Source organism: Suricata suricatta, chromosome 1, assembly GCF_006229205.1.
Source record: "Suricata suricatta isolate VVHF042 chromosome 1, meerkat_22Aug2017_6uvM2_HiC, whole genome shotgun sequence".
NCBI classification, from domain to species: domain Eukaryota; kingdom Metazoa; phylum Chordata; class Mammalia; order Carnivora; family Herpestidae; genus Suricata; species Suricata suricatta.
Window position 1 is genome coordinate 74,977,720 of NC_043700.1, and position 26,080 is coordinate 75,003,799.

At 36.5% G+C, this 26,080-nt stretch overlaps 1 protein-coding gene and 1 long non-coding RNA gene across 3 annotated transcripts; one reads left to right on the forward strand and one right to left on the reverse strand.

The window, feature by feature from the left end:
* Positions 1–6: 6 nt before the first annotated feature.
* TMEM184C (transmembrane protein 184C) lies at positions 7–23,371 on the reverse strand. The gene is made up of 10 exons (XM_029940378.1): positions 22,635–23,371; positions 16,572–16,702; positions 16,437–16,473; positions 15,514–15,719; positions 6,351–6,425; positions 5,259–5,352; positions 2,854–2,966; positions 1,411–1,510; positions 766–937; positions 7–558 (listed from the first exon to the last, which is right to left on the reverse strand). Exons 1-10 carry the CDS (start codon positions 22,851–22,853, stop codon positions 293–295), a joined length of 1,413 nt encoding a protein of 470 aa, XP_029796238.1. The 5' UTR covers positions 22,854–23,371; the 3' UTR covers positions 7–292.
* LOC115292359 lies at positions 23,071–25,457 on the forward strand. 2 transcript variants are annotated; one of them, XR_003908955.1, is made up of 2 exons: positions 23,071–23,655; positions 25,161–25,457. It is a non-coding gene; the product is annotated as an uncharacterized LOC115292359 (long non-coding RNA). The 2 variants fall into 2 exon arrangements; XR_003908948.1 differs by lacking the exon at positions 23,071–23,655 and adding an exon at positions 24,022–24,064.
* The last annotated feature ends 623 nt before the right edge of the window (positions 25,458–26,080 follow it).

Consider the following 26,080-nt stretch of genomic DNA (forward strand, 5'->3'; position numbering starts at 1 on the left):
AGCAGTGTTAACATCAGGAACATTTAGTAGAGTCATTTTCTACCATTTGAGTATGTGATACTCTAATGTTAAGAAATCAAGTCTAAGTCTAGGATAGTTAGACTGATTATTTGTGATATACAAAACTCAGTTATATAAATCCAGTAGCTGTGCCTGGCTTTCACGTTCTTTGTGTTGAAATTTTCCATATAAGCTATAAATAGCATGTCCCAAGCACTAAATCCTGAGCAATGGAATCCCAGGTGATGAAATAACATGGTAGAAGGAGTACAGTTTGCTTCTGCACACTTGTTCAGGAGGCCACAGATTTGTCTGAAAGTTCATCTTTCTCTCCTGTAGTGTCACTGTACATCTCATCAGAGATATTAACTGTAGTAGGTGTAGTCTGGGGAGTCACAGTGTGTCCAAACCCTTGGTAGTGACCCATGGGTGAAGGCGGTACAGAAGAGGCAACAGAAATTGCATCTTGTGATGATGACGATAACAAGCTTGTATGTTCATTTTGATCTTGGTCCTCAGGAAAAAATTTCTTCCTAGGATGTCCCATGACTGTCCTTCCTTTATAGTAACAGAAAGGTTTCCAAGTTAGCCAAAAGTTATTTTTACCACTATAGATTTACCATGCTAAAAATAAGTTGTGCCTCCCCTCTCCCAATTTTACTGGTACTGCTTTAAACAATCTTTGCATCTCTTAAACAGCTGCTAAACTGCCCTGGGATGAGAGCTGCAGTCACTGTTTGGATGAATGAATTGGCTGGTACTTACCAACATGCCTTACTTGTTCGGATATATCATCCCTAATATCTGAAACATCCCACATGGCAAGGAAGGAATCGAAGCATGAGCCCTCTTCTGCTTCTTGGACATACGGTTTATATGAGAAAGTGTAGTGATGAGCAATAGCAGCAAGGAACATCTCAATACAGATGATAAAGTCCTACATCAACAAAAACAAAAACTTCAGCCATCTTTGAATGGCTAGTTTTTTAAATAAAAGCACTATCTTTTCAAAAAGTATTTAAGTATCAACATCTGTTTTTCCCCATATTATAATATTCATTTTCCAAAATAACTGTCTTTGACCTCTTAAAGATAGGCAAAATGGCAGAAATTTAAATCTCCTTTATACTACCCAATCAAGTACATCTTAGCAAAGTACAATGCATTCTCAATCCACTGCCTAAGGACTAAGAGAAAAATGCCCAAAGAGAAACTAAGAAAAACACATTCTGGGTTCTCCTCCTGGCTCTACCTCAAGTGATGATGGCTAGTTTCCCTAGGGTTCTCCATTTCCTCATCCGGGAAGCGAGGAGAATAGTAGCCCCACAGCCTGCATGTTGTCAGGTTTCAGAGGTAATATGTAAAATGGGTAAACAGTAAAGTTTTATTAAATTCACAGATAGCACTAACCTGGAGTCCTGTAGCCACAGCTTCTACAGTTTGCCATTCCCATGTATGCTTTTCAGAAATAACGCCAACTTTAACCAACAAAGCAATAACTACTGCTTGCCTATATGTTAGGAAAAGTAAACGCCAAATCTATATCAAGCATAAAATGAGCAGTTGTTTTAAAAATAAGTCATTTAAAAAACTTAACCCCTGCACAACTTGTGGACCACCACCACTTCCCTGTCTTCATAGCATACTCTTGAAGATATTGTATATATTAAAAACATTTATTTGCTTTACATATTTATTCTCTAGTGTAGTTTCATTGTATGAGTTTTAGTATATATTCTTAAACATACGTAACTTCAGTACTTGGTTTATATGTCTTTTTGTTTTGAAAGTGTGTACAAGCAAAATAAGTGTTTCCTATACAGAGACAATGCCTAACACCTTGTGTAACAGGCATTTAAAATGAAATACAGGACAGATACTTCCATGTTATTTACACCTGTATTAATTATCCACATTATTATTTAAAACATTAAAACCAGTCTTGTTTGAAGTGCTAGAACTAGAGACAAACTCAGATGGTATAAGACCCCCAACATGGAGCCATATTGAACATATAAAGCACATCTATGGATATGACCCTAGGTTAAATTTATAATAAGATAGACCAGTCTTCATAATTCTGTATACAAGAATCTTACTTCAGTATTGCTTATAATGGTGAAAAAATTAGGAACAACCTAAATGTCAACAGAAGATTAGTTAACAGAACAGAATACTTAGCAAAACCAAAAAATAAAACAAGAAAACCCAAACAAAATTATATCCTCACTTTATAGACTAAGAACTACATACACAATATACCAAACATATCATTGAATTATACAAGTTTTTATAGTATGAAGCTATTTCTGTGGAATTTTATATGTGACATGTGCACCAGAAGATGTTAATTATTCTTTCTGGGTGGGAGGATTTCAAGGATTATTCTTTTTTCCCTTTGTGTACTTGTATGTTAGTGTTATTTATTTCTAGGCCCCCTATCATCCACCTTTACACTAAATTGGGACCATGAACAGTTTTGTCTTCTGCGTTAAAGAACCTATTTTACTAATGAACATTACACCTCATATTATTAAATATTCTATATTATATTTATCTTCCAAACTGCAGACTGTTCTCTTATATGAAAGGACCATGATATATTTTAATGATTCCTCTAGTACTGAGACATTTAGGTTGTCTCAAATTATTTTCTTCTTGTAAATGTTATGGTGACTGATTATTTCTTTATGAAGAACCTTGAAGAGGGGCTAAAAGGATGAACTTTTTAAAAAGTAAGTAGAGACATTTTAATTCATCTTCTACATTAAGACCATTTTGAAAATCCTCCCTAATCAACTGTTATTATTACCCTGTAGAAAATGAGAACATTTAAGAGAAAGCAACACTTACCAAAAGGAGACAAAAACCACCAGCTTTACACAAAGAAATTTGCCAACAGGTTGGATTGGACTCAATTCTTCCTTCAGTACTTTATAAAATAGTAGCAGACAATACATGGCAAACTAGAAACGAGTAACAGTTAAACTTCTTCAGTAAGAATAATTATATATGGTAATAGAAATACTACATTTATAAATCATCCAGAACCTGGTACAATCATGCTTCAGGCAAATTTTTTTAGGTTTTCTATTCTGTCATTTTTAGACTAACAATAAGCTGTTAGAGTTTACAGTGGATGAAAATATATGATATAAAATTTCTAATAAAAGATGCATAATGTCTTCTCTGAAAGTGGTTTTAAGTGTTCACTTACTGGAACCCATAAAGGTAACCCTGAACAAGTGAATGTCATGAATGGAAGAAATGGCTCTCCCTCAACCAAAATAAAAATGTATGTATCTGCTTATTATAATCACTTTTATATACAAATTACCATTGATTTTATAAGAGTTGAATTTGACTATTCTATCTATAAGACAACACAGTAAATAAGTACTATCTGAATAAAACTGTGACCATGAAAAAAAGTTAGGAATCAGGGAAACAATTTTTCTTGAGGGCAGTATGTTATTCTAGCAGAATTTACTTTTTAAAAATAAATGCTCAAGACTTAACTATATTTTAGAAATCAGTTGTAATAATGTAGTGTGCATAGCACTAAGCATTTCCCTAAAAGTTTACTGTTTCCCATTAGTCACAGAAAATGTTCATTTAAAATATTTTAGAGTATAAAAACAGTAAAGTAAAATATAAAGTTGTCCATAGTCCATCCCATCATCCAAACACTCCATTCTACACACAGGTGGTTTTTAACAGGTATCATCAACTAAAAGTAAAACTTGGTTGCCTGATTTTCCCCTCACTTAAAGTGCCTTCCTTACTTTTTCATGTGTTCATAAGGATTATTATTATTACCTTTTTAAAGATTTTAACTAATCTCTACACCCAATGTGGGGCTCCAACTCACAACCCCGGGATCAATAGTTGCATGCTCCTCCAGGCGCCCCTCATAAGGATTATTTTTAATTACTGCCTAATATTTTGGTGGTTTAATCAGTCCCTATCACTGGGCTTTGGATGGTTTCCAGCCTTTTGCTATTACAAATAACAGTCTGTATATACAAAGATACTCAAACCAAAAATACAACGATCTCTCTCTTTTAATGTTTGAGAGAGAGTGTATGTGCATGCATGCGTGAGCAGGGGAGGGGCAGATAAAGAGAGGGCAAGAGAGAATCCCAAGCAGGCTCGGCGCGGTCACTGCAGAGCCCCGTGAGGGGCTCTATCCCACGAACTATGAGATTATGACCTGAACTGAAACCAAGAGACAGATGCTTAACTGACTGAGACACCCAGGCACCCCCTTAAAACTATTTCTGGAGGATTACATTCCCAGTAATGAATGGAATTACTGGTTTCAAAGAACATGAACATAAAGGAAAGCTTTGAATACACAGGCATATAATTTTTTTTAGTGTTTATTTATTTATTTTTGACAGAGAAAGAGCTCAAGCTGGGGAGGAGCAGAGAGAGAAGAAGACAGAGGACCCAAGTGGGCACTGTGCTGAGAGTGGACAGCTCAATGCAGGGCTCAAAGTCACGCACTGTGAGGTCATGAGCTGAGCCACCTTAACCGACTAAGTCACCCAGACGTCCCCAGAGTCATATAAGTTTTACTATAAACATTTAATAACACACGTGCATGTCACTGTATCTATTATTTTGTTGAAGGGTTAAAATGAAGTGCAAGTTCTTAAGTTGAAAGGGTCAGGCGGTTATTTTTTTCTTTCTAGAACATCATTTTAACTTGGCATTCATAATTTTACTTTAATTCCAAATACATAAGAGGATTCCCCATTTTTATTCAAACTTTGTACTATCACATACCAATTAGACATTTTCTCTTACTGAGTATGCCTAGGTTATGTGTTTTTTAAGGAGAGCATTGTGCTTTTATTTATGACATATTCACACAACTATGCAATGTCTACTACAACCAAATGAACAATGATGATCAACAGGCCAAGGTAAAAGTCACCAAATAACTAACCCAATGACATTATATCTTTATATATGTACAAAGACATTTTAAAGTTTCTTCAATTTCTTTCCTATAAACCACATTTCAAGATTAAAAAATAACAAACTTTATTCCCAAAGAAGCTTTTCCTAAGAAAATTGAGAGTCACAGATACTAATTTAATACAGTTAACATTTACTGGGGCACCTGGCTGGTTCAGTCAGTAGAGCTTGTGACTCTCGATCTTAGGGTCTTAAGTTTGAGCCCCATGCTGGGTATGGAGCTTACTTTAAATAAAAATTAAAAAAAATATATTAAAAAAAGATTTACTTACCAATTGTGACATGTTGTTTATTATAACCAAGTAAGTCCAAGCATTTGAAAAGCTAAAGTTTCCTTCATCATATACACCAAGCAGCTCACAGATTCTAAAATGGTAAAAATAAGACCAATGATTAAATCACATATATATTTTAAAACACAGCATTGACAGCAATACTTAAATTTAGAAGTCAGTTTATTTAAAAACCCCTGTAGATAATCACTGGATTTTGGTCACAGAAGTGGTTAAAAATTAAAACACTTAACTAGAATTACTAGATTAAAAAAAATTATGTTGCCTAATTTTCAGAAGCTTGATTGTTAAAGGTTTATAATCCAAGCCTGTAACTACAACTATAATTTTTCCCACAACTTGTCTTGGGAGGTAAATTCTATGAACACCCAGATTTAAGTATCAGCTTATGTGATTATCCAGTTTCTAAACTGCAGACAAATAAAGCATGCCATCATAAACAAGTTAATTAGTTTTAATTCTAAGGTTAACACTGCTAAAGAGTTGCCAGGTCAAAGATAATAAAAAACTGAATGCTGCTTTTACCTTTCTTCCCATGCTTTCTCTGAACATGCACAGTACTAGTTATGATTAGCAGATGAAACATGCTTAAATTTCTAGGGAATAGTTTTACCAGACAGCCTAATGATACACCATCTTACCTCATCTCCTAAGCCTTGACAGAATTCTTAAATAAGAAAACTATGAGTTCATCCTTGGAATATAGTCCTCATAGTCTAAGTTAACCATATAGAAAACAAAACCATATAATGAATCTAAAGTAGTATACATTAACTTCATGTAATAGATGTTTTTGTAAAGCTGGGTGAACATTAATATTTGGGGGAAAAAGCTTTAAAAATGTTTTCTAGAATGACCTAGAGAATGTTATTTAGAGGAATTCTGTAGTGATTCTTTTCCTATAAATGGTCACCTTATTTATTTTAAAACAGGAGGGTTTCTATATACTTTTATAACAGTATATATATATGTTATATATATCATAAACAAGTAAATTAATGCTCCTGGTATGTCTACTCAATTGTTCTCAACTAAGAGCACGAGAATGAAAGAAAAGTTCTCTGTACTTACAAAGCGACAATGGTGGTGAACGGTCTGACGACTGTGTACTGCAGTACACCCAGTTTGCACCTAAACAGCAATACTCTGCCAAAGAACAAAAAACTTAGCATTTCAGCTACTCATTTAAATAGTATCAGATTTTCTCCAAAGCCTCCCCCATTAAAATCACTTTGACAAATGATGCCATATTTATATTAAAATTTTTTAAAGTTTATTTATTGTGAGACAGTGTGAGTGGGGGAGGGACAGAGAGAGAGAAAGAGCGAGAAAATCCCAAGCACGCTTTGTGTTGCTAGAACAGAGCCAGACTTGGGGTTCAAACTCAAAGCTGCAACATCATGACCTGAGTTGGAACCAAGAGTCATACGCTTAACTGAGCCACCAAGGTGCCCCTATATTTAATTCTTTTAATTTAGTCATTCTAAAAGACAACTGGGGAAGAATGTGGATGGTAGCAAACAAACTGTTTAAATGCTGTTTTTTAAATTATCTGGCAACCACATCTTCTGAAAGATCTCCCTTTCTGTGTTCAATTTCTAATTGCTGAATAGTGCAGCAGAGAGAAAACAAAATTGTGTCCGTATAGGTTTCTGGAAGAAAGACTGAGTAACAGATGAACTGTGTACATGTATATGTGAAACCATATTCAGAAAGTATTATTTAGAGGCGCCTGGGTGGCTCAGTAGGTTAAGCATCAAACCTCAGCTTAGGTCATAGTCTTGCAGTTCATGAGCTTGACCTGTGCTTCAAGCTCCACACTGAAAATGTGGAGCCTGCGTGGGATTCTCCCTCCTCTTACTTGTGCCCTCTCTCTCTCTCGAAAATAAATTTTAAAAGATTATTTATTTACATTTAGGATTCAGTTTCAAGTTTGGAATTTAAATATCATGCCAGAGAGTATCACTGACTAGATTTATGAAAGAACAAAACAAAGATCTTGCATAAATGTAAGACTACTCAATGTAGGGGAAAATTCACAATGGGAAAACAAAACACAAACGGCTCTACCTGACAGCCTTGTGCAAGCCTTCTTAAAAAAACCGAGTTGCTCTGGAGGACCTGGATGACTCAGTCAGTTAAGCGTCTGATTTTTTTTAAAATTTTTTTTTATGCTTTTTATTTATTTTTGAGAGACAGAGAGAGACAGCTGGAGCATGGGAGGGTCAGAGAGAGAGGGAGATACAGAATCTGAAACAGGCTCCAGGCTCTGAGCTAGCTGTCAGCACAGAGTCTGACGCGGGGCTCGAACCCACGAACCGTGAGATCTGACCTAAGCCGAAGCCGGATGCTCAACCGACTGAGCCACCCAGGCGCCCCAAGCGTCTAACTCTTGATCTTGGCTCAGGTCATGATCTTGGTTCACAAACTCAAGCCCTATGCTGGGCTCAGAGCCTGTCTGGGATTCTCAATCTCCCCTTCTCTCTGTCTTCTCCCTGCTTGTGCTCTCTTTCTCCCTCAAACAAACTTAAAAAAAACAAAACAAAACAAAACAAAAAAACAAAAAACCAACCCAAGTTGCCCTAGGGGCAAATGCTTTATTTAGCACTATTATCAGGAGAACTGATTATCAATGTTATATATTATGAATCCCCTAGTTTAAGAATTGCATCAAGAAGGGAAAAAGGGCGGGAGGAGAATTGCAAGACTGAGAAGATTTCACATACTGACCTTGAGGTGTTGTATTAGGATTAAATAAAGAAACCGTTGGGGTTCTCTGTGCTGAGGTGGTTCACCCCCACTTACAGATAAGCGTGCCCCCATGAAGGGGTCTAGGGAGTGGACTTGGGCTTGTTTCAAGACCTCTTGAGAGAATGCTTTGGCTATACATGCTGTTCTTCCTGTCCCATACTCTCTACAAATGGATTAGTCAGTAGATACCTTTGAAAGCTGTAGAGAATTAATGAACTGGAAGGTGTATTTGAAGAAACTGCCCAGAATGTAGCAAAGGCTGAGACAAAGAGACAAAGAGTTACAAAGAACTGAATAGAATCAGAAGGTCTACATATATTCATAGTTACAGAAGACAGAGTAAAGGCAAAATCACAAGAAGTTATTGCTAGGAACTTTTCAGAACTGATGAAAGATAAAAATCTATAGGTTGAGGCATTCTGTAAATTAAGGAGGACTAAAAACAGAAACAACCTAGATACTTCATAATGAATCTGCAAAACATCAAAGACTGGGTCTTAAATGCAGCTGGAGCTAGGTCATCTATAGTGCAATAACGATTAGGTTGACAGGAGAGGCGTAACAGTACCAACTGAAGCCAGAATCAGGTAGACTAAAATTCAAAAGGCTTGGAGAAAATTCCTGTCAACAAAGAATTATACATCCAGCAAAACTGTCTTTTAAGAATGAGAGCAAAACTTTTGGATAAGTATCTCTGAGAAAAATGACCACTGATACACTGACACCAAAGGGACTTTTAAGGGTCATACTTTAGAGAGAAGCAGTGGACCCCAAAATGCTCTGGGTGCAAGGAGTGAGGAGCTTGTAAACTGTTAATACTTGCAGTTAAATCTATAAAAGACTTAAAAGTAGTCATGTTAAAATTAGTCAAAGATGATACACTGTTTTGCCACCATATGACCTGTGAAAAAGCTTTTGGCTTTCAAGGATTTTAAAAAATATAATCACAAATAAGGAAGGATGGACCTACAATATGTTAATATTTGTTAAATGTGGGTATTATAAAACAGATTTCTCTTTATATGTTTGTATTCTTTAATGTTTGGAAAGCTTTAAAATTATTTATTAAAATCTTTATTAAAACATGGATTTCTGAATTGGATCCTGGAACACAGAAAGGACATTAGCGGGAAAATTTAAGAAATCTGGAGTCTGCACTTAATATATTATACCAATGTTATTTCTTGGTTTTGACAAATATACCATGATTTCATAAGATGTTATGTAACAGAGGAAGCTGGCTGAAGGGTGTATTAGAAATCTATCTTGTCTTTTGCAACTTTTCTATGAATTGAAAATTATTCTACAATAAAGGCTTACTCAAAAAATGCAATCAATGAGAGAAGGAAAGAAGAAAGTGACACAAAGAGAAAACAGCAAGATTTTAAATGAATATATCAATAACCACAAAAATGTAAATAGCCTATTATAATTTTTAAAAATACTAAATATTAAATGGGATGATAATAAAAATACAAAAATCTGGATTTGTGTGTTGATAGATATTAACTAGACATATTGTAGTGATCATTTTGCGATATATAAATACTGAATAATTATGTTGTACAGTTGAAGCTAATTTAATGTATGCCAATTATATGTAAGAAAAACAAAAAAAAAATAAAACAACAACTACTGGGATTCAGTGAATGTAAAACTTGGAGGAAAATGTACAGTTTTCAAAGCAGTATTAAGAAGAAAGGCTGGGTAAATTAGTGAGCTAAGATTCTAACATGTTAGGAAAGGATAGTAAACCAAAAGAAATGGGAGGTAGGAAGTAAAAATAGAGCAGAAATTAATGAAAGAGAAAACCAGTATATTACAGAGAGTATCAACAAAGCCAAGAGTCACTTCTTGAAAAGTCTAGTAGATATCGGGAAGGTTCTGGCAAGACTGTTCAAAGAAAAAATAAAGATACTAAATGTAACATTAGAAATGGAAAAGGAATCATAACAGATCCAGAAGAGATTCAGAAGATATAAACTAATGTATGCCTGATCATTTAAAAAATTTTGTTTTTTCTGCCTAATTCCTAAAAATTATATTTTACAAAATGACTTCAGAAACAACAGGAAGCTTAAATAGTTCTATAACTGTTCTCCCACAAAGTCCAGGTCTAATCTTTCAAACTATAGTATATAATCTCTTCCTGTGATTCACAAGTAAAAGGAAATACATATTCAAGCAGTAAAACTTGGATATGAAAACCAGACAAGAACAGTGTAAAAAAGGAAAATTATAGTCTAAACTTACTCATGCATATAGATGTAAAAGTTGTAAACAAAACATTAGCAAACTAAATCTGGTAATATAGAAAAGCAGATAACACATCTTAATAAATGCAAGGGGGTTTTAACATTAGAAAAGTTATCAATCTAATTCACTAAATTAACAGGTTGAAGGCAAAACCCAATCATCTCAATAGATAGAGCGAAAGCATTTGATGAAATTTAATCATTTATTCATGATTAAAAATTCAACAAACTATGGGTAAAAGCTTATTTAACCTGATAAAAGATGCCTACAAAACACCTTTGAAAACAGAAAATTCAGTTATATTTTGTAAGATCAGAATAATTCAAGAATGTTTAGACATACTCACCACATGGTGAGAAGAGACATGTATAACATAAAGACTGGAAATCAAAGAAATCCTTCAATTGAATAGAACAGCTTCACAGGGAACTTAAAAAGTCTACTGACTAAGAAAATGTCACAAGATTTTTGAATATAAGGCCAATATGCAAAACCAAAGTGCCTTTACACACACTAGAAGCAATTAAAATGATAAAAATTTTTTTTTTTTTACATTTTATTTTTGAGAGACAGAGTGAGACACAGTATGAACAGGGAAGGCTCAGAGAGAGAAGGAGACACAAAATCTGAAGCACGCTTCAGGCTCTGAGCTAATAAGGGTCAGCACAGAGCCTGACGTGGGGCTCAAATCCACGACCCATGAGATCATGACCTGAGCCAAAGTTGGATGCTCAACCGACTGAGCCACCCAGGCACCACTAAAATGATTTTTAAGACAGATGCCATTTATAAAGTCAACAAAGACGTACAAGACTTCTATGAGGAAAATGTACTTTTGAAAGATAAATGAAGAACTAAATAAGTAGAAAGCTAGACCATATTCATAGATTTAAAAAATCATAAAGATGTTAATAAACTCAAGACTGAATTAAATTACAAACAAAAATCCCCAACAGGTTTTTCAAGCAAATTGACAAACTGTTTCTAAATTTTATATATAAGAGCAAAGAACCAAAAATAGCAAGATAATAGGCTTGGGGCACTTGCCCCTATTTTAAGGCTTATTAATAACTTGTAGTAGTTAATGTACGGAATCAGTCCAGGAAGAGAAAAGTTAACTGATTAAAACAGAAAACAAACAACCACCAAAACCAAAAAGCCACAAACAGACCCATACAGATGGAAACGTCACACACAACAGAGAAGGCGAGAGAGATGAGTGAGGTAGGAGGGAGAGAACGGTGCCAGGACAATTGGCCAATGGAATAAAAAGAAACTGCGTTCCTACCTCACACAACATATATACAAAACATCAGTGTTTCTAAGTCTTAACAGGAAAATTTGAAACGTTTAGAAGAAAAGCACAGGACAGTGTTTTTGCAATCCTATAAATGGAAATAATTTTTTGAATGAGATACAAAAAGTATTGACTAGAAGATAAATTTAACTATATTAAGATCCAAAACTTCCATTTATCAAAAGATTAAATTAAGGTGACAAATTATGCCAAAAACTGGAAAAGATATTTTCAATACACACTAAACAAAGAATTAGTATTTAAATATACTATCTAAATATATAACAATCCCCTATGAAGTCACAAGACAGAAATTTAAAAAGTGAGAAACAGAAAGCAAGCATTCCTCAGAAAATGAAAACATAAATGGGTGTGGCGCCTGGGTGGCTTAGTCGGTTAAGCGTTCGACTTTGGATCAGGTCATGATCTCATGGTTCGTGGGTTCGAGCCCCACGTCAGGCTCTGTGCTGACAGCTAGCTCAGAGCCTGGAACCTGCTTCCGATTCTGTGTCTCCCTCTCTCTCTGATCCTCCCCTGCTCACACTGTCTCTTTCTGTCTCTCAAAAATAAATAAAAGACATAAAAAAAATTAAAAAAAAAAAACATAAATGGTTAATAAGCATATGAAAAGTTGCTCAACTTCATTACTAATTAGGGAAATCCAAATTAAGACCACAGCAATATACCACTTTAGGCAAACATAAAGTCTAGGTAATTCCAAATGTAAATGAGGATATGGTTTAATTAGAAGGGTTTTTTTTAAGTTTTTTTTTTTAATGTTTATTTTTGAGAGAGAGAACACACGAGTGGGGAAACAGCAGAGAGAGAGGGAGACAGAAGATCCAAAGAGGGCTCTTTGCTGACAGTAGAGAGCCTGATGCAGGGCTCAACATGACCTGAGCCGAAGTCAGGCCCTTAACTACTGAGCCACCCAGAGGTGCCCCTACAAGTGTTTTATACCGTCAGTGGGAGACTAATATGGTGCTGCCACTTCAGAAACCATTTACAATTGGGTCACCGAGGTGGCTCCGTCAGTTCAACATTGGACTCTTGATTTTGGCTCAGGTCATAATCTTGTGGTTTGTGAGTTAGAGCCTCAAGTCAGGCTGAGCTGACAGCATGAGCCTGCTTAGGATTCTCTCTCTCCCTCCTCTCCCCTCCACACACTCTCTCTCTCAAAGTAAACTTAAAAATAAAAAAAAGAAATTTATCACTAACAAAGCAAATCTAAAGACCTAGCATTCCATTACAAGGTATACACACCTTAGAGCATCTTAAACAAGAGGAAGGGAACATGTAATACAGATTAAGTCCCATTTCATGAAAGCATTTCATAAGTGTACTAAATCATTAGATAATCTATTTTCCCTCCTCTTGTGAATATACAAAAAAATTTATGTTCATTAAAAGAAAACTCAGTGTGCTGTTTATGTTACAGCAATCTGAGTATGAAAAGCAGAATTAGTTCTTATCAATTAGCAACTGTAAACACCATTGTATTTACACTTATAACAAATGCATTATACTGAATTATCCTAAACAGCAATAGCCTGATTGATGATCAGCTTTGTAACACCAGTTATCTATTGGAGGGAGACTGGTAACGTACAATGTGTTTATAGGCAAGAGACGTTTTCTATTACTAAAAGCATACCTCCAAACTGCATGACTTTGGTGAATAGTGAATATCCTTTCAAAGGAAAGAATACCTGAGCTGTAACTATGGATGCGTTACTGACATTATTCAGGAAGCAGAATTCAACGGTATCAGAAAAAATGAAACCAACACAAAGAGATTTAACAAGAATAAATGTTAACTGTGTGATTAGGAACAAATCAACTGCACAAACAGCACAGGGAAATTTTGACCAGTAGCGTCGTCTGAAAAAGGTTTGGGGTTTTTTTAGTTGACCACTAGCTAATTGTGATGATACAGCTAGAACCTCATTTTACGTTCTGCAGTATTAGGAGGAGAGTCCTGATCAAAGCCAAGCTATCATCATCATCATTATATCTACCGGACCACTGCAGTCTCTTCCATCCTTCCCTACATGCTCTACCAAGAGCAGTGATCTTTGAAAATGAAATTGGCGCCCCAGGCCTCTATCTAACATCCTGTAATGGCTTCTCATTTGACAACTCTCTCCTTGACTGAACTTTAACAGTACTCCTCTGAGCTCTCTTTTCAACTAGGTATCATTTTTAAGCCTTGGCCTTGGCCTAAGTCAGTCTCAGCAAAGAATCCAGCTAAGTCATCCTACCCTTGATATCTGATTACGTTTGATATTTAATCAAGCTCCTCATCTCCCACTCTTGATGTGTAAGTGCTTGGCTTGCCCTTAGTAAGAATCCAATTATGCCCATTTAGAGACTCTCCTACCCCTGATGTCTCCTCTTGGTAATTTTCCATACAGAAACCACTTCAATCTGCTCATTAGCTATCAATCTCTATCCCTGTTGTACTTACTGCTGAGCACAGTGTCTCTCCCCCGATCCCCAACTTATAATGCTTCTTCCTTACCACCCTCTTTTATAGTCTCCTGTTCTTTTTCCTTCATAGCATTTCCTGATATAAGTAACTCTACTATTTGTGTCTTCATTTAATTCTAAACCTCTGAGCCAAAATATAGGTTCCATGAGTTCTACATCTGTTATGTGCACTAGGATCTATCCATATACTGACACACACTGGGTGTTCAATACGTATCAAGTGAACACATTAGCTTATTATTTAAAATTGCTAGAGGGGCGCCTGGGTGGCTCAGTCGGTTGAGCGGCCGGCTTCAGCTCAGGTCATGATCTCACGGTTGTGGGTTCAAGCCCCGCGTCAGGCTGTGCTGACAGCCAGCTCAGAGCCTGGAGCTTGCTTCAGATTCTGTGTCTCCCTCTCTCTCTGACCCTCCCCTGCTCGCGCTGTCTCGCTCTGTCCCTCAAAAATAAATAAAAGACATAAAAAAATAAAAAATAAAAAATAAAATTGCTAGATAGCTCCCTGTCATTTCCAGTATGTAAACTAGAGACCTATTCAGTCCCAATGTTGTACGAATGGTTCTGCCTCTCATGGTAGGCAATGTAGGTATTCCTAGGCTGCGTGTCTACACTCATTACTCCAAATCATTCCAGTTACCTAGACTTTCAACTTTCACCTTATTCCCCATTAACAGTGGTCAAATCCTACTGGTCCTTCAGTTTCAGTCTCTTTCCTTTCTATTCCAATTTCATCCCTTTTTTTCAGCTTACCTCACTAGTGGACTTAACTATAATAATCTCCTAACTTATTTCCCCATCTCTGGAATCTTCTAATACATCCTGTATAGTATTGCAAAATTAGTCTTTCTAAAATGGTATCTTTAAATTTTAGTTTCCTTGCTGAAAAACATCCAATGGCTCATTCACATCAAGAATGCAATCTTAGCTTCAACTGAACTCTTCTGCCTTTATTTTCCTTTACTGTCCTCTATGGATGTATAAGAAGGCCAACTAACCCATTATTTAGTACTAGAATAAAGACTATTTGTTGCTCCTATTTCATATCATATGCTGTTTCCTCACCTAGACTACCTTCTCCTTAGGGCTTACACCTGATTTTGCCATAACTATCTACATAATCTTAAGTAAAGTAATCTCTGTATATCCTGGGTCCCAATTGTAAAAGGATGCTGATTAAATTATTTCCAAGGTGTTTTTTCCCCTGCAATGTTTTAAGTTTGCTATTTAGGAAGAATAATGTATGAGAGTAATTTGTATGTGTGGATTATAAAAACATGTTTTATTATTCTTTAAACTTGACTATGAACTACTTGAGGACAGGGCTCTTCTTAAACTTTCTGGCCTGCTCATAGTACTTAACATACTACTTTCCAGAGAACTGACTGATGCTTAAAAATTCTATTTAAATACAATAAAAAGATTAAAACCAAACATACTTACTCTCCCATAGTCCATGGTGGACAGCAACATAAAGGAGGGAAATGTTTCTGCTGGTCTTTGGCTTCGAGAATTAATACCAGATTTGGATACCGGTTAGTGAGATAATTGGTAAGGAATCCCATAAAGTTGTAAATGACATAAGCTTCATAACATTCTCTGCAGGTATCCACGTATATTGCAATGCTGGGATATTTCAAAGCTATCCACTATGAAAAAGCACAGATGTTAAAAAAGCTGCAGCTAAGATGAAATGAACTGCCCTTCCAATTCATAGTACTCGCAGTGCTAATGTTTAAACTTGAGATGTCTTGTCACATATTTACATCAAACTTTCTAAAATTTGTGAGAGCTACCAGACAATCCATGAAATGAATTTTTAAAAGCAATAAACATATTGGATAATGGTAAACAGAAACATTAATATAAACAGTACATGAAGAAAGAAGCTAAATTATTTTATCAGGTTCTTACAGTATGAAAATTTTCTTGAGCTATTATAGAAAATGCAGTTTAAGACATTTCCTTTATATTTAATAAAACTAAAGCAGTCATCTGTGACAATTCCATGTTAGAATCCACTGGGGAAGGCTTCCCCCCAATAAAAGATTTACTAAATAAAAAGGATGATAATATAATTTTAAGTATTATATTCTTTAAAGGACTAAGAACCAGTAATTGGAAATTTTAAAAGATAAAGCAAAGAAAATAGCTATAGATTTTTTAAAAATTTAAAACACCCGTCTCTTCTGCCATACTTCATCTTTTTTATTAACATTAAAAACAAGTGAACATTTTCACTTTTCTTATAAATCTGACCCCTTATTGCCAAGTGATAAACTTTCATTTTACCTTAAGCATTCTGTAAATATAGTTGTATCATCAAGCAAGTTCTTAGCTAATGAGATAAAATGAAGCATACTTACACTATCTAAACTGTATATGGGTACCATCCAAAGAATCCTATTTGGAAAGCAAAGCATAAATTAAAAACCTTTTACATCATATTTATGAAATAAGCGAACACAACACTAAAAGAATTGCAATATATTAAGGTTTACCTTATTATTGGTTTCTGTAGTTCAGGTTGTGTATAATGCACTAAATGTTGTAATATCACCCACAGTGATATAGGTATAGTCAATAGCAAAAAAATTCCAGCAATAAACCAAGCTTTTGTGTGTATTCCAACCTTAAAAAAAAAGAACGTATTTAAAATAAATCCTGATATTAAAATGAAAGAGCTAAATAAAATATTTTTGTTTCTTAAATTTTAAATTTATTTGATTATTAATGAGGCCCAACATTTTCCAAATTACTATTTGCTTTCTTTCTTCTTCAAAAAACAGCGTAGGGGGCACCTGGGTGGCTCAGTCAGTTAAGTATCAGGCTCTTGATTTCGGCTCAGGTCATGATCTCACAGTTCATGGGTTCGAGCTCCAAACTGGGCTCTGTGCTGACTGTGGATCCTACTTGAGATCCTCTCTCTCTCAAAAATAAATGAATAAGCTAAAAACAAAACAACAGCCGATCTGTGCTTTTGTGGAGGGAGGGGGACAATTTTTCCTCATGGGGTTGAGCATTTTTCCTTGTGAGGCCTTTTGTAGTAGTTCTGTATACATTAGGATTATTAACATCATCTCATTTTCCCTTATCTTATTATGTCTTTTATATTTGATTATTGTGTATTTGATGTACAGAAGTTTTAAAATTTTCTGCAAGTCTAAAAATCTTTTTATAGTCCACTCCTTTTTTATGTTTGTAAAGTTAAAATTCTACTTGCATTTTCTGTGAATTTTATTGTTACCCAACATGTTACTGAATATTGCCTAATACTTTTATCAGTTTTTTTGTATGCATTATGTCTTTTAACCCTCCCATTTGATAAGGATTGCCACAAGCACTGTCCAAGCAAACTATTAAATACATGCTACTCCTCTTACTTATAATAGTATCAACTCAGGATACTACATTTTAAAAAGCTCTAATTTCTTTTCTTAGGTCAGTATCTGATCAGTATTTTATGCTATAAAAACTCAATTTCTAAAAATGTACTTTCAACTATCTCATTTTAAGGTAAAGTTGAAGTAATTCACTCACTTTCTGTCACTTTTTCTGACAAAAAAAATTATTTGAACCTCTGTTCTATCTGTGGGGCCCTAGGGAATGAATTTTATATAAACTTGTGAATTCACTCTTCAAGGCTGGGGTACAAGTTCAGACTAATGTTTTAAAGGAAAAAAGGTGGGCATTTAGTTTTGGTACTTTTGGGATTTGAACAGCTAATTAAAATAGAGCTGAAATCTACAACTTCGAATTTTACTGTTTTGAAAAACATCTTTCTTCAATGGGGTCAAAGATTAAAGAAGTAGAAAACAAAAGTATAGAGAACAAATCTCAAAAATCCATATATAATTTTTGACTCCCCCATAACTTAACCACTAATAGCCTAATGTTGACCTTACTGGTAACAAATAGTCCATTAACACATATTTTGTATGTTACATATATTATATCCTGTATTCTTAAAATAAAGTAAGCTAGAGAAAAGAAAATGCTATTAAAAATCTTGAGAAGGGGCGCATGGGTGGCTGAGTCAGTTAAGCATCTGACTCTGGCTCAAGTCATGATCTCATGGTTCGTGAGTTGGAGCCCCGCATCAGGCTCTGTGCTGACAGCTCGGAGACTAAAGCCTGCTTCGGATTCTGTGTCTCCCTCTCCCTCTCTGACCCTCCCTCACTCACACTCTGTCTCTCTCTCTCAAAAATAAACTTAAAAAAAATTGTTTTTAATCTTAAGAGAAAATACATTTACATTGTATTTATTGACAAAAATCTGTGTAAATGTGGACCTGCAGTAGTTCATACCCATGCTGTTCAAAGGTCAACTATATAAAACGTTTTGAACACTAGAGATTAATCAAAATAGTAAGTGAAAAGTAAGTACGTGCAGGTGAAGATTCTAAAAGGAATGTCTGTAGAATCATTTTCCAAGGATTTTTTCCAGTTTCTTTTTTTTTTCTTACATTTATTTATTTTGAGTGTACGCAAGTGCACGAGTGGGGTAAGGGCAGAGAATTGCAAGCCAGCTCCACACTATCAGTGCAAAGCTGAACCCAGGACTTGATCCCACAAACCATGAGATCATGACCTGAGCTGAAATCAAGAGTTGCATGCTCAACCGCCTTAGCCACCCAGGGGCCCCTGTTCAGTTTCATTTAAAATTGAGTACAGATGGTCCCAGACTTACAGTTCAACTTTCAATTTTTTTACTTTACACTGGTACAAAAGTGATATGCATTCAGTGGATACAGTACTTTGAATTTTGATCCTTTCCTGAGTTTTTGGCTGTGTGGTATGGTACTATTCTCCTGACAGGGAGCTATAGTTCCAGGTCCGCCATACAATCGTGAGGGTAAACAACTGATAGAGTTTCAACTTGTGATGGGGTTACATCCTGCCAAACCCATTATAGCTGAAAATACCCTAAGTCAAAACTGCATCTAATGCACTTACCCTGCCAAACATCATAGCGTTAGCCTAGCCTACCTTAAACATGCTCAGAATACTTACATCTGTCTCCAGTTGGGCAAAATCATCCTACACACAGCTTACTTTATAACAAAAGTTTACCCTCATGGTTGCATGGCTGACTGAAAGCTATGGCGTGCTGCTCCTGCCCAGCATCATGAGAACATGATACTACACAACACTAACCCAGGAAAAGATCACAATTCTAAAATCTGAAGCAGTCTCTACTGAATGTATACTGCTTTCACACCATCATTGTGAAGTCAAAATCATTAAGTCAAAGGATCATAGTTCAGAACCTTTTGCACCCTTACAGCCATTGTTTTTTACTTTTCATACAGTATCCATGAGATTTCAACTATATTCACTATAAAATACGCTTATAGACGATTTTGCCTCTATAAGCTAATATAAATGTTCTGAGCACATTTAACATAGGCTAGACTACGTCCCTATGTTTGGCAGGTTAAATGCACTAAATGCATTTTTACTTATGATATTTTTAACTTATGATGGGTTTATCAGGATGTGATCCCACTGTAAGTTAGGGAAGACCTGTCTTCATTTTAATGATGACCTAAAATAGTAATAATAATAATAGCAGCATATTCTAGATCTTCTCTATTATAAGGTGATGATTAAGATCAGTATTGGCAATGCCCATGTTTGTTTTAATAACTGCCTTAGTGCCAACTTGGTGGTAAGAGAAAAATTATGTGCTTTGAAGGTCTAGCATCCTCAGTGTGCTGTAAAAAAGAAAGTTTTCAAATGATCATAAAACGAGTAACTAGAGAAACTGAGTCATTTAGTCAGTATAGAGATGCCAAATTAAAAAAAATCTTGCCTCACAGAGTTAGTATCATTTTTACATTGCAAGTGGTAGTTTCTTAAAAATATCATCTGTCCACATTAATGCCATTAATTTGAATCATTGGTTTTATAATTGTTTTGATTTGAGCTACCTGAAAAGCTATATGTGTAAGAAATTTAAACTATTTTGGGTGTGCACAAATTTAAGTAATGAAATAAGTAAACACTAGTTATTTGTAGAAATAATTATTACCTTTATTTTGACATTTATTTCTAAATAAATGTCTCACATGTGAGACACATTGATATGAGGCTATCATTTAACATAATTAAACTTATCAGCCATAGGCAGGGTTGTTTTGGTTCACAAAACAAGGAGGAGATAAGTAGCATAATTCTTTTTTTCCTAAGATAACTTGAAGAAAGCAGAAAAAACCATTAAAGACAAACATCCAGGAGTGAGTTAACTGAACCTGAACCAAATACTTTCAAAGCAGAGGGGAGAAGTGCAGTGAGTGTGCTCTCTGGGCACAATCCTCCTGCGGGCAAGAGTGGGTCACTTGCAGAAAGAGTAGCTAGCTACTTAAAGGATAAGTACACAAGGGCCAGGTAAAATGACTGCAGAGTAGTGTGACCTTACGTGTGCATTTAACTTACGTAACTTCCATTCATTATACATGCTCAGAATGATTTAAGTAGGGCAGATGGTCATCTTGCCATTCTAATAAATGAGTACATGCCCCACCATTGGCATGGGATGGGCTCTTATGAACTTGTTTTCTACAATCTCAGTTCCCACTGATGTCTCAGTGTGAGCACTGTGATTCCAGCATTTAAAGACAAATGTTTTTCATATAAACCTGTCCCTAAACATGTAAACAGTTTACATGTTTTTACAGTCTTGTTTCTTCCCTGCCAAGGATACTTAAAATTCAGTTTTCCATCTCTATTTCTGCATCTTGATATGGGCCATAAGTCACTGTACCTCAGGCACCCTCGACCTCTTAACCACCATAGAGAGCTTTCTAACTTTCCTTCAGTTCCACTTCCGGAGCTGGTAGTGGTCTTTTCAAATGCCCAAACTGGTTCATTTATTAGATCTTTTTTAGTTTCTTCCATAGCATTTGTTTATTTGTTTGTTTGTTTGATCTCTACCACTAAGTTCCATGAAGGTGGGTGCTAGATTTCTACCTTTCGCCATATATAACACAAGCCTGATTTATCACTGGGATGATGGAAAGCTGCAATTTTTAAACAGGATAGCAAGGTGACATTAGAGTACAAGACCTGAAGGACATAAAGGAAGGAGAATGCCATTTAGGGGAAGAGAATGCCATAAAGGGGGAACATTTAACGCAAAGTTCTTAAGGAGGTAACGCACCCCCACATTTGAGCAAAGTCTCTGTGGTAGAAGGCCAGAATTGAGTTGAGGGAGTCAGAGGGGGAGGAGGTGGAGGCAGTGTCAGATTATATTGGGCCATAATGGCCAGAGTTAGGGATATTGTTTTTTAATCTGGACTTAGAGTGACTGGAAAGGAGAGAAAAGGACATATGTAATATGACTTATGTTTTAATTAGATACTTTGGCTGGTGAATTGAGAATAGTCCAGGCAAGACAGGAAGAGAATTTGGTTCAGGGTGTTTGCAGTAGAGACTGCAGATCCTTAAAAGCTGGTACTGAAAAATTCTAGTTAACCAACAACCAGATATCAAGTCTGGGGCATCTAGGGTAAAAATGGGCAACCTCAGATGGGCAGGATGGTAGAAGAAAGTCTTTAAGAGACGTCTTAAACTAGGTTGATATTATACATATTATAAGCCTTAAAAGTAGTTCCCATACCACACTCCAAAAAAATATTTCAAAGTAAGAAATACTTGCTTGTATTAAGATGTCTGTACTTGAATTCTGGTTGATAAATTATGAAAATAACCTAAGTATCTTAACAAATGGGAAATATTTAATGTAGTAGAATATTATATTAACATTAAAAATAACTACATGGGCTATGCCAATATGGGAAAGTTAACAAAATGTAATTTAGTGAACATATAGAAAACAAATGTATATTAAAATGCATTTTGTTTAATTATGTAAAAATCATTTCCATAACAAAAAGCCTAAAATAGCTGTGGTCTCACCATTGCTCTTATAAAACTGGTGTTGCTAAATAAAAGTACTTGCTGGTTTTTATTAACAAAGAATTTAAAATTCATTATACAATTTTTATAAAGTACCTATCTTAGTTGAGTATTTACCTTGGGGTCTTCCAGCTTGTAGTACTTTACTGATGTCATAATAAGAATATGACATCAAAAAATATACAAAGGACTTTCTGCAAAACCTTTATTGGTTGAGCTAATTTCTAAGTAAACACAACAAAGTTAAGTCAACTAGAATCCTTTCATTCAGGAAGCTAGTGAAATGCTAATAAAATTCAATACATGGTTTTCAAGATAGTCCAGTAACCGAACAGGATCAGATTTCTGGAATAAAATTACCTTACTTTCAGGGTTTGGATGAATATTTGCAAAAGAGTGCTGTTCTAAGCAGCAATCTTAATATAGTCTAACTATTTTCTCGACTTGGTCCTCCTTCCACCTGCAGCACGCTTTGACAAACCGTGAACAAGAAACCAGACAGGTTTATGAACTAACTGGGGTCGTTTACAGGATATGATTTTCAGGATATTAAGTCCGGCGCATCTAGGATAAAAATGGGCAACCTCAGATGGGCAGGATGGTAGAAGAAAGGGTAGGGGGCCCGATGGTTAAGGACCCTCTTACCTCCAACTTCTGTAATTCCCACACGCACAGGGGAACCGCAACCACTATGGACACCAGGTAGATGACCACCGCTAAAGGTCGAATCCACTGTCTCCAGTTCCTCCAGGTACAAGTGCAAGGCATGTTTTCGCATAAATCAGCTCCAAATGGCAAGGAAAAAGAGCTCGATGGAGATCGTAATGGGGAGCCCTGTTCTTTGGTTGTTTTGTCAACTCGCATGCTACAGAGAAGCAGCTGTTAGGCGACTTTACCAGCAGCTCGAGCCGCCTCCTCGGCCCGTGTAGCGCTTTCTAATGCTGCTGCTGCTGCTGCTGCCGCCGCAACTGCGGCCGCTCAGGGTGCTACCAAGGAGCAGTGCGGCCAGCATTCTTTCCTCCCCACCCCGCAGGTACCCAGTTCTTCGGCGGTGAAATACCCGGGCGGAGCCACTGCTCTCACCTGGGTATCGCCCAGAGCACCGCCTGCACCATGGCCTCGAGGAGAGTGGCACCCACGAGGACCGGCTTCTAAAAACCCTGCATACAGTTTAGTTCTGCCCCGCAGCTGCCTTGCTCACTTGCTCTTTTCTTGGGCGGTCGAGCTTCCTCCTTCCCGCTCCTGCAGGCGTCTCTTCGCCCGATTTCGCTGGCAGATTGGACGTGAGGACTCAAACCTGCCGGCCCCAGGATTTCCTCACTCACTCCCACGGGACATCCCCACAGCGGAACCCAAGGCCAACCCAGGGCTTCCGCTTCCGCCCCCGCTGTTTCAGGCTGCTGATTCGTCAACAGTGCCAAATGTACCCGCCCCATCCGCCTCACTTTGCACTCTCTGATTGGTTATTTGTAGGGGGCGGGGCTGTAGAGAGGCGTAGCAAGGTTAGGAGGTTGGAAAGAGAAGACGTGGGTCGGAATTGTTGGAATCGGTTGCCTCAGTGGCCTGTGAACGGGATTCTGGAAGCTGTAAGAATTGATTGAGAACACTTAGGGAACACCTCCTACGTTCTCCTGATTGACTGTATTCCAGCATTAATAAAGCCTGGGTAAGACCTTAGAACTGAGCTTTTTATTTGTACAGAAGATCTGTTCTCTCTGTGAGTGGATAGGGGAGCAGGTGGAATGTCAGAGAAGAATGGAAAGAGCCTCCTACTTTTCTAACAGTTGTTAGAATCTAGGGGAGGGCTACTTAGTTATTTCTGAATTTTGCAGAAAATTCTAAAGGTAGCTCAATTTTATTTATTTATTTTTATTTATTTATTTTGAGAGACAGAGAGAGGCAGAGTGCGAACAAGGGAGGAGCAGAGAGAGAGGGAGGTGAAGAATCTGAAACAGGCTCCAGGCCCTGAGCTGTCAGCACAGAGCTCCACGTGGGGCATGAACCCACTAACCGTGAGATCATGACCTGAGCCGAAGCTGGACGCTTAACCGACTGAGCCACCCAGGCGCCCCAAGGTAGCTTAATTTTAGAAGCAACTGCAAATACTGTATATCCTCTCCGCATTTATAACTCGTGTTAAAAACTTATATTTAAGTTTCAAAAGGTTTTGACATTTCAACTGACAAAGACGTTTTATGTGCTCAGAGTTTTTAGGTAAACCTATAGAGCAAATGGCAAACAGGATCTTAAAGCTCTTTAAAACCAACAAAGCAAACCAATATCTAACTTCTCCATTAGATATCTAGATGTGTCCTCTACTGTAATTCTCATGTCCTGAAGTGGCAGGCATTGAACTATCTTCATTATACATTATTATATCAGTTGATCTAAAACCAGAAAAGTAGACAATTTTTCATGTTACATATGAGAAAAAAGAGTTTCAAGCGTTTAAGTACTTTGCCTTTGTTGCTTGAGCTAGTTAGTGGTAGAGCTGGAATTCCAACTTCGTTCTGTTGATTCCAGAGGCACTGCTAAGCATTTGACTTGTCAGACACACCTGCCACCTGGGGGTTTCAGACAATGACTATGGACAAGAAGACCTCAGTTTTGAGTACCCCTATCCTGGAATTGTCACAGAGGCTTTGAGGGAATGTTATCATCCTCAGTGTCATCTGCCCTGGCCAAAGTCTAGAGCTGAATTTCTGCATCCATCCTCCAGATCTTTAGCATCTCCATTTTCCAACCTGGCCTCTTTTAATTCAAACTGCTTTCTTAAAGGGAAACAGGCCTTTTGTTTGTTCTTCCTAAGGTAGTCTACAAAATCAAAATAGTTCTTTATTTCCTGATCATTAAATTTATGCATATTCCATTGTTATATTTCAGAAAATAGAAGAATAGAAGAGAAAATAGAAGAGAAAAGTAACCCTTACTCTATAACCAAGTGTAACCCCTACTTACTTTTTTGATACACAATATATCTGCCTTGGATATACTGCACACAGAGATTGTCTCTATGCTTTCAGCCACAGTCATTGCCACGTTTGTCTTCCTCATTCTTCCTCAGGGGCAAAACTTTTTCACCTAATTTATGAAAACTTAACTGATTTTGTTCCCAGTATCCTTATGGCATTCATGTTATATTGTAATTACTTATTTGTCTGTCTTTCCTAGGAGCAAGCTAAAGTTGTAGAACTATCAGAATGAAGCAAGAGATGGAAAAGACCAGAATGTCCGATAAAGAAGTAGTTTTGCATGCCAGTTTGTGAACTGGGGTTCATCTATGGTAAAGTTGCTACAGATTGGCAGAGACATAAGAAAAAAAATATATAGTGGGTTTTTCATTTAGTCAAACTTAAGGATTGTGCATTATATTGAAATTGTTCATTCTATTTCTTTTATCCAATGACAGTTATAGAATAGTTATTTTCTAACTATTTTTCTTTGGCGAATAAAATGTTGCTAACTTTATTTGCTCCCATTTGGTTTATTTTATTTTTGAAAATTTTCTTGGTCCACGAAATCCTAAAGTCTAGCAATTACAGAGTTAGAGAATGGCCACCAATTTCAGCAATCATAATGCTGGTGTGATTCTAGTCTCCTTGCTTTGTCTGCTGTATGTGACTTAGTCTGGGACCAAGGGTGGATCTGAGCTTGATGGTGTTTGGAAAATAAGAAATGGTTGTAACTGGCAGATGGTCCTGGGGCCAAAAGTGAGAGATTATTCATTCTTGATGCAGTTTATATAGATGAAATGAAGTTTTGTTTGTCAGTGTACTATATGAAAACAGGTAGATGGAATTTTGCCATCCATGGAGAATATGTTTGGGTTAGTCTGACTTAAAATCATGCTAATAAAATTCACTTTGAGGGAACCTGGGAGGTGGGTGCTGCTCTTAACCCTCTGGCATGTGTCTCCATATCTCTCTATATAATATGTCCTTGGTTGTTTTAAAATATGGATACAATTCTTTGATGTTCTTCCCATGAAAAGATATTCTTAAATCTGGATTGGCTTATGGTTGATTTATACAATAGAAAATAGAGATAGTGATCATAGTCACCATATGTGACTTCAGAGGCTAGGTCATAAA

Excerpts from the sequence above, each read along its gene's own strand:
- TMEM184C (XM_029940378.1), bottom strand. The coding sequence starts at position 22,853 with ATGCGAGTTGACAAAACAACCAAAGAACAGGGCTCCCCATTACGATCT. Across the intron at positions 15,720-16,436 it reads CCATATACAGTTTAGATAGT|TGGATAGCTTTGAAATATCC; the intron begins GTAAGTATGCTT and ends GCTTTTTCATAG. Across the intron at positions 1,511-2,853 it reads GTGGTTTTTGTCTCCTTTTG|GCAAGCAGTAGTTATTGCTT; the intron begins GTAAGTGTTGCT and ends CCTAACATATAG.